Raw genomic sequence first — 9,947 nt, 5'->3', positions numbered from 1 at the left:
ATAAAATTTACCAAAAAAACCCCCGTCTTTTTTCCACCTGTTAGTCCATGTGACATTACATAACTTGAAAGATCTATTTTTCCAGTTTCAATTTATCAAAAACAAACAAATGTCAACTTTTCCAATCGAGAAAATCCACAATGAGGTAATGAATTAAGAGTGTGTGCATTGTAATGCATATCTCTACGACACAAGGTTACAATTCATTTGGTGGAAAGCTTTTTCAGACTTAATTGAATAGCAGAGCAATCTGTCGGCAATTTATTATAGAACTCATATATTGCATTTCTAAAGATTAAATGAACTGATACACTAATGGATGTTCAGCAAATGATCTTCAATTTATCAAACATAAATTTCAGTACGTAAATGTGCACTTAATACTTCGAAAGATTTGTTAATTATTAACAAGTGCCTTCCTTACAGATACATGGAAATTTTCATTATTTACTCACATAATTGTTTAATATGAAAGAAACATGTAAACACATTGAACACTTACTTTCTACGCATGGCAAATTCATCTGGTGGGTATGGCCCTTCAAAAACGGGTCCACCACGTCCCCTAAAGAAGCCCCTTCCACGCTGGAATCTGCCTCGTCCACGCCCAAACTGGTTAAAACCTCCTCTTTTGAAATTTGGATCAAATCTGTCAACCAATAAACAATCATTAACAAAATGCATCAACAGAACTATGATTCAAACAAATATGAGTAATGAAAACAAAATTTAAGGCATAAAAAACCCATTATATTCATGATTTTCTACTGCTACTTGTTTTTGTTTTGTTTTATTGTTTAAATATTTTCTTCCTTTTATGAATACGTATTTTGTTTATAGGGCTTGAATTTATCTAGAGTACATTCAAATTTCCTGGTTTTGTTTATTTCAGATAAGACAATCAAATATTATATGAAACAGGATGTACCTGACATGACGTTTTAATTTTATCATCTAATAGATAAATACCATTCTAGTCAGAAACTGTTGTGGCAGTTAAGGTTCATTAATAGGATAAGATTTTAATCATTATTATCAGCTTGGGATATAACTACAGCTGTCACAGGAGTGACGAATTACACCCCCACAATACGGCCTTGTCACAGAAGCAAGCCAATGTCAAAGTCGAACCTCAAAATCAATAGGTGTCATCTGCTGGTCATGACCAACCTTCCCATCAACTTTCATGATCCTAGGCCCGAGCGTTCGCAAGTTATCATCAGGATATGGTTTAACTGTTCCGCGTCACTTTGACCTTGACCTTAAACATGCTGACCTCAATATCAATAGGGGTCGTCTGCTGGTCATGGCCATCCTCCCTATCAACTTTCATTATCCTAGGCCCAAGCGTTCTCAAGTTAACATCGGAAACCGTTTAACTGTTCGGTGTCATTGTGATCTTGACCCTTGACCTAATGACCTCAAAGGTTAATTTGACCTGTATTTTATGATGTTACACCTGTGTACCAAAAATTATTTAAATCTGTCAAGCTTTTCATGAGTTCTTGTATGGAAACATAAAAACCAATGACAGACCAACAAGCTCACCATATAATAATGTTGTTAACATTCTGTATAATGTTTAATAAGGGTGATGCTTAGGAGTATATGACAACGTTTAAATAACACATTGGATAGATACTTTGTACATTTATGTGGAAAGTAAATAGGAAGATAATAAATTTATTTTGGTATTCAAACTTACTATAGAAAGGACATAATTTTGCCAGGCACCCATTCTATTCATTTGTAACCTTCCCAACTGCATTCTTACTTTTATCATCATACAGGCAGTCCCTCGATAAACACAAGTGAGGTAATTTACAATAGAACAACATTGTAATAACTGATAACCTCACGTTGCAATGGGAGCGTGTAGTACTGAACAAAAATAGCAATCACATGCCTTCAGAAGTAACTTAGCCTTCTCCAAAACAACTTTTTATAATTTCCACTTGTTTTAAGCAGAGAGCAGACTGTATTGCTTGCCTAGCTGCTAAATACAGGCCTGACTGTAGGAGCATATTAGAAGATAATGTGTCCTTCTTGTTAATGAAGAAGTCACTATGTACCAATCCTTCTGGAACACCTAAACATACCAATACACCAGTACTGGATTCTAAATTATAAAACTCTGCATGTTGCAGACCACTTAAAAATATAACTTTGTCATTGGTGAATTTTATTTCAAGTCAACCCAATTAGATGCTGGCTTTTTCAGACTGGACTACAGAACTCGGATGTGCAGACTGATCTTGGTCTGCACTGATCACAAAGGCAAATTCACTTGCCACCAGCAGGCTAAAGGTTAAACACTAAGCTTCTGAGATAAGTTGGTAATAAAGATTACATACCCCTCATCCCAATGTGGATTTTCTGCTATTTTCTTCTGCATGGATCGGGCGTCTGGACGCTCACCAGGACGTAACTGGCCAGTCTGTTCCATTTTCTTATAGAACATTTCCTGACAATCTCGGCTAGCATAATCAATCTGCAACGAAAAAGTCGCCATGTGATCAAGAGAACTCTCCTGGTGTACTGTACTCATGTAAATGAATTACAAACCTTACATCATAAAATAAATAATTCAGTTTGCCAGTTGTTTGTAAATTCCATATTTCCATTGTCGGAAATATCTCTTTTAATGCACACTAGACCATAACAAATGCAAATCAAACAACTATTGAGCCCATTATTAACAGTTTGCTTTAAAACTCATTTTTTTTTATCAATTAAATTCTTTGTGTTAGTTGTCTGATATAGATGTACTTAAACAGTGTACTTCCTCCTATGAAATGCACTTTGAAACTTGTATTATGATTAGTAATTCAATTCTCTCAGAATATGGAAGAGTACCATTCTCCCATAGGGAGGCTGTTTTGCACAGAAAACAAAACATTTCAAAATGGAAGTGCAAAAACTGATGTGTTTCATAGAAAAAATTCAATGACAAAAGAATTATATCGACCGATTCTTCTCATTCAAAAAATAAAATTTACTTTTTCATTTTTGTATAGAAATTATTTTATTCAAGTATGACAATGGTAGGACAGTATCACTGAAATTTATGACGTCAATATTAAACAACAACCACTTCTCAAACAATTTACACTTACATGTATTTTTTTGCCATTCCAAATCCTATTACGCATCTCTGGAAGTGCGTATTGTGCACTCTCAACGTTCATGAAAAACACGAGCCCCTTGTGATTCTCGCGGTCAACCACTGTATGACTGAGTGCTCCGAATCTGGCGAACTGTTTACAGAGAAAACCTTCGTGTACCGTGTCTGCGAGATTTCCCAACCACACGACAGGTGTTGCCATGCTCTTACCAAAGCCAACCTGAAAGTACATATACAAACATGTTCAAATATATATAAATGTGGTTTAGACACACCATTTTACAAATGGAATTGTGGGACAAGATTTATAGTTCTGACAACAGAAGTTGAGACCAGCTTGAGAGAGACTCTCAAACATCCAAAAACACATAACAATTTTTTTTTTATTCAGTCATACCTTTGTTAAAGACCATTCTGGGATCTGAGGAAACTTTACTCTTAAAGGAATACTGAGGCATTTTTTCAGCAATTGATCTGTGACTCATATATTATAATAAATTACTCAATTAATTATAGGAAACAGAAAAATGTTTTATTGAATGAAATGATGCTATGATAGTCACTATATGACTATATGTTACGTCGCAAAAAACATTTTTTGTTTGGTTTTATATCACACTGACACAATAATAGGTCATATTTCAATTTTTCCAGATTTTCATGGTGACAGAAGACCCCACATGCCCCTTCAAGCATTATTTCAGGCATGGGCAGTTAGCCTGGTAGGGCCACACCCACCTGTAGAACCATAAATCTATACGTGTGAGAATTTCTTACCACAGTAAATGTGTACTTTATTAAGATAACATACTGTACAAAAAATCGGTCCATAAAAACTAGAACAATTTTGTATGACCTTATTTCTTCACCTTACATTTAAAACTAATTTTGGGATTACATTTTTCAACTGTTCTGTAGGAGTGTCTTATCTATTGTTCTCTTAATCAACAGGTTACTTTCAGATATCTATAAAAGCATGGTTCCCTTTCAACAAAAATTTTAAAGGGAGGTTTTTACTGACCTTTTGACTGCCAACAAATGAACATCACTTATAAAATTTACACCACGCCTTAATAAGACTTAAAGCTATTTATGAGACAAAGTACCTGCAAATTTTCAGCAGCCGTATTTATCTTAACCAAACAATTATGGTTTCCCAGAATAGTTTTCCAGCATATATTTTCTAACAGCTACTCTTCCTGAATGCATCTAACAATTAAATGCACTTGTACGGAAAGATGTAACCAACCAATGTAAACAGGATAACTAGATACAGGAAGAAATACCAGGACATGCATTGTTAACTTGATGCATACATACACTTCATCTTTCTTTTTTGTTTCTTTTCTAGGAAATGATGTAAAGCTTTTCCAAGAAAACGTATCAGAATTTAGTGCCGGTCGTAAATACATTGCTACGATGCCAAAAAGTGAGGTAAGATATTATGAGTAAAAGCTAAAACAATCTGATGTTTTTCTGTCCTACTACAGAGAAATACAATCGTCCTTTGGATGTGACTGGTACTGCCCCAAAACACAACCACAGGCCTGAAATAATGCCTAGAGCAGCAGAGTCACCCCATCTCTGTCTGCTACTCTAGCTCCAAACTCACCCCATCCCTGCTACTACAGCTCTAAAGTCACCAAAATAATCAAATTGCCAGTGTGACATAAACTCCAACATAACAACAACAGGAAACAACAACAGAAAAATCTCTGTTCCAATGTGCAATAAAACTAAATGAAAATGAACAAGCACAAAATCAAGGAAAAAAATCTTAACTCTTTTGCCAACAAAAGTATCAATACCCGAACCTTTTTTCACAGAGTTACTCCGTCCTCTTACTTCCCTACATAGATAACATTAAATTAAGGCAATAAAAAAACAAACTGTTGCCTTAAAAGAACATGTGTACTCCTGTCTCGTGACTTAAGACCCGAAGTTCAGGCAAACGTAAAAATCTGACCACCTTAAGTCAAGGTTATAGACAGCATTTTAATGTCTTATCATTTGAGCCATGCCATGAGAAAACCAACATAGTGGCTTTGCGACCAGTATGGATCCAGACCAGCCTGTGCATCCGCGCAGTCTGGTCAGGATCCATGCTGTTCGCTAATGGTTTCCCTAATTGCAATAGGCTTTGAAAGCGAACAGCATGGATCCTGACCAGACTGCGTGGATGCGTAGGCTGGTCTGGATCCATGCTGGTCGCAAAGCCACAATGTTGGTTTTCTCATGACACAGCTCATTTCTTATCAGGATTTCTCAACTGATTCCAAACTTATACTTCTATGAAAATCTGTATACATACACTATATATAGACCATGTACTAATTATCTACTGGATCATCTTGACTTTAACTAGCACATTAGAAGTCAGTGGTTCTAGATACGTGTCATAATCTGGGTCTTTTTGTACCAAAAACAAATAAGTGACTAAAAACAAGACAAGCAAATTTTGTCTAGTTTTAAGAGTATTTGATGTACATCCCTTTTCTTGAATGATTTCAGCAGAAAATAACGTGTAAAATGTTTCAAGAGCTAAATCTTCAAAAATACCTGTATCAACATAACAATAGACTATCTGTAATAATGTTTTCATCCTTCTTAAAAACATTTACCATTTTTACCAACATATTTAATTTTTCAGTTAAATACTGTTAATAAGGACCACTTTGAGCGAGTTTCAACAAATCTGTTGCCAAAATTAATAGCCAACGTTACTGGTGGCAGTACTGAAAATCACACCAAGATTTAAGCAGATAACTGTATTAACTCACATCATAAAACTAATAGAAATTGCATTATTCCTCACAACTGTAAAATCAGTCCTATAAAAACGTTCTAACTCGCACACGAGACAGAATATTAAAGAACACAATATCGATTATTCACACGGACAAAAGAAATTTGTAAATGAATAAGATACGAGTCAGTCCTCACCAAGAAAGGTGGTAATATATGTTCGCAGTTTTCCTGTAACTTCAAATCGATCCTAAAATTTTGCTTTAATGCTGACACAATCAAACCATTAGGGACTACTTATTTTATAATCAATTTCATCCAAAAGTTTCCCCAGGGCATTATTTCTTGGGAAATCTTACCTCCACCAATTCCCACCCTCAAATTTCTGGTAAAGACTTGCTCTTATCAGGTCTCGTTATGCAAATGCATCAACAAGTAACTATTTCTGTAATAAAAACTTGTTTAGTACAGACTAGGTTGTCTGTCGTCTTATAAAAACATCCAAAGTGGTTAGAAAATGTAAGAAATGTGGTAACAAAATGTCACCCCAAAACCTTAACTTAAAATGACAATGTTTCCGTTCAAACACTCAAAGACAGCTTCTCCTAAATCATACTCTAACCAGTACACTTACATTTTCTGTACGCTAAAGACTGACCCGCAAGTAGTCTTTACAAGGGAAAATTTTATAATGACCAGTATTTTCTAAGCTGATTTACTCTAATTTATATAAAACATCAAGTCCCAGACGTACGTCATTAACTTCCTCATAAAGTTGAAGAAGGATGGGGAAATTGTAGTAATTCATTGGTTGTGTTTGCTGAGTATAGAAGGCAAGGCTTTAACTTCCCTCATTCAACAAGGTTTTATACTCCTTTTAATGTGAAATTGGCTAGAATTATTTACGAATTGGGTTACATATTAAATCGTGAAGAAAGGATATGGTTGGTGGGTTGTTTTCTAACTTTTGTCTGTAAGATTGAATATTTCTTAGGATAAATTGTGCTTAGCTTGCATAATCCCACACTCATTCAAAATGCCACGAACATTAAATCCAGTAACAGCTTTGAAAAAAACAAAACTTTTCACTAAGATTTAAAGTTTTACACCCATGAAATGCCATCATGAAATAAGACGGGAACTTAAATTATTTCTATTTGTTCTATAATGTACAATGTACAGCCTTCATCACACATACATGTAATAATGCGACTATAACCCATTAAGTACAACAGAAATCAGGCTTGTGTTTACCACGACAGGTCTCTTTATTTAAAAACCTTACATAATTCTTATTACTTTTTTTTTTGCAGAAAGTAAAAACATATAGTCAATCTTCGTTCTCTCGAAATCAACGGGACCGGCAAAAATTGTTCGACTTATCGGTAGTTCGAGCCATCAAGGATTATACATTATATAGGGATTTTTGCTAGGACCTGACGATGAATTCGAACAAAGGGTGGCGCTCCAATTATCCGAGTTCAAGTGAACGAGGTTTGACTGTATTTATAACCATTTTTCAAGATATATTTACCTTCAGTTTTGTGGAGCCCCATGTAGTCCCATCCAGGTCTTTAAGGGCTTTTACAACACTCGTAATGTCTGTAAACTGAATAAATGCGTAAGCTGTGACCGCACCCTGTCTTTTCACATCCACATCCTGACAGGAGAGAAAAAGTACAAAGACTGAAATCCATTATCATTTCAAATCATGAAACAAACTTAAGCAAGTGTTGTTTCAACACCCTTACTCAAATTTCAAACACAACTGTAGTAAAATTACCAATCAATTAAATTTTCAAAATTAATTATTTTAAATTCAATCATCCCATTGTAAATTAGGAAATATTCATGAGAGTTTGATATTCCCCAGTATTTGCAATCTCGTTTATTAGTGTATTTAAAACTTCAGCGTACATTAGATTTTCAGTACATTTATTACTAGAAGGGTGTGTAATTGCAAATTACTGGTATCGCAAATAAGCCCAGATACAATAAACTCATGAAAACATTTCCCAGTCCACAGTAATAATAATTTAAAATCACGAAGTATAAATAAATTTAGTTTCCTACCAAGATATCGCCATATTTTTCCAGTTTTTCTTTCAATTCCTCGATAGAAATTTCTTTATCCAAATTTCCAAGGAAAAGGGTTCTAGTGGCTTTAGGGGAGTGCTCATCTAGCTGCGCTTCTGGAGTCAGGAAGTCCCCATCTTCAGCTTCTGTAAACAAAAAATTAAATATGTTTAAACAATTTTTCTCTCATTACCACAATGTCATAGTAACATTATACAATCTTACAACAATATTGCGTTCAACCCTAGACTTTGTTTTTCAAACAGCACTATCTTTAGCAAATCAAGCTTATCGATGATTTTTTTTAAAATTACTAATTCATAGCAAGTAAAAATCAGTTTTATCCAATATTTTACAAGCCATTTATAGCAAGTCCAAATACAGCTCATCTAATAATCAATTTTTTTCAAACATAAATAAATAATTTCATTACACTTCAAATCAAATTATCATACTGCCAATTAATCATGAAATTACAGGTAAGAAATTTACATTAAACTTCTGTTAAAAATACTTTCACCAAAAACTTTTAAATCTCCATGCATTCTTAATTATTACCAGAGTACGCAAGACATCAATTTACTTTACAAATTTCTAAAATGTACACGAGAATATGTCACAAGAGACACTTAAAAGTACAATAAGTTTCCTGATAAACACTATCAAGGTATAACTGCCACAAAAAGTTATAAATGATATAACCTAACCATCACACTGATTACAGAACAATGTTATTTTTCCATTCAAAGACTATTATCAAAAAGCGGTAAAGCTGCTATACTCTGTACTTGTCACATGGGTTTATATAAAATCAATAATTTGTATCTAATGAACCCGTTTCTAGGCATCATCCCCGATCTCCAAGAAGAACAACGGAATAAAATAAAAACAGCATCAATTTCACAATACTGACTTGAATTTACAGAGGAAGGTTTCTACGGCAACCGGCTATTCACAAAATCTGGTGTTTGTGTGAAGATAATTTCACAGTTTTTGTAGATAATGTGACCATATTGTATATAGAAAATCTATATGATGAATGCAGAATTCACAGCATATCCCCTGATTACTTTTTTTATCATCTAATGTAACTGTTGTATCAGATATTTTCCCAGGAACAAAATATTGCAGTTTAGAAACAGTGTATTTAAAAAAAAAAAAAGAGAAATATTTGCATAAGCAGTAGTTTTTTTTTTAATACTAATATCTAATTAAAATATCAGTTTTCTCAAGGACCTCTTTTAAAGAAAAATAAAAACCCAACTACTAAAAGTCTTGGTAAATATTTCTGACTTTACAGTATACACTTTATGCGCAATTTCTCTCAAACCTTTTAGATGATAATTTTTTTTTGCATTCTACGTATCACTTTAGCATCCCATCAGTATTACATCTACTGTATAATTATGTATGTATAGGTATCTGTAGTTTACAAGATACAAAAAAAGTAAAGTGATTTTGGTTATCATATACTGGGTTTCTTTTTTCTATTTTATTCCTCTTTGGTTCAGAATTTTGCGAGCAATTAACACATCATTTGACACTTCTTGTTATCAGTACCAACTCTCTTTTATTCCAATGAAAGACACTTTCCTGATAATAATACAATGGTTTCTAAAACTTTGAAAAACTTTGTGTAATGGTCAGACACATACAATGTGGGAAACTGTCAAACAGTCAATTGGGAAGTATACAAACTAGGCATTTTGAAAGATTTTGGAATGGGTCCATTTCAAAGAAGGAAAAAACAATGCTGAGCTGTGATCAAGTATAATTACAAGGCAAATAGTTGTGTAAAATAGTGTTTCAGAATCGGTTAGCTATTGATAGAAAATTAAAGGCTTTAACCTTTAGCCTGCTGGCGGCAATTGTATCTGTTGCAACCGAAGTGCAGACCAAGAAGCCTGCACACCATGCATCTGACATGTCTGACTGTCTATTCGTCATTAAATTTTCAGTGAACACCTTTGATAATAATGTATTGCAATTGAATGATGGAAGT

General features: G+C 34.0%; 1 protein-coding gene across 2 annotated transcripts in view; it reads right to left on the bottom strand.

Moving 5' to 3' along the window:
• Window positions 1-9,947, bottom strand: part of LOC123526462 (msx2-interacting protein-like) — a 73,392-nt gene that overhangs the window by 19,505 nt on the left and 43,940 nt on the right. For both annotated transcript variants that reach the window (XM_045305619.2, XM_053522989.1), the window contains 5 exons: window positions 7,943-8,091; window positions 7,404-7,529; window positions 3,117-3,344; window positions 2,355-2,491; window positions 503-649 (listed from right to left, as the gene is read on the bottom strand). In XM_045305619.2, coding sequence (XP_045161554.2) covers window positions 503-649; window positions 2,355-2,491; window positions 3,117-3,344; window positions 7,404-7,529; window positions 7,943-8,091 — 787 coding nt within the window. The remainder of the gene's footprint in view (window positions 1-502; window positions 650-2,354; window positions 2,492-3,116; window positions 3,345-7,403; window positions 7,530-7,942; window positions 8,092-9,947) is intronic.

The sequence above is a fragment of the Mercenaria mercenaria genome, chromosome 14, assembly GCF_021730395.1.
Source record: "Mercenaria mercenaria strain notata chromosome 14, MADL_Memer_1, whole genome shotgun sequence".
In the NCBI taxonomy this organism is placed as follows: domain Eukaryota; kingdom Metazoa; phylum Mollusca; class Bivalvia; order Venerida; family Veneridae; genus Mercenaria; species Mercenaria mercenaria.
This window is presented reverse-complemented; position numbering and strand designations above follow the sequence as displayed.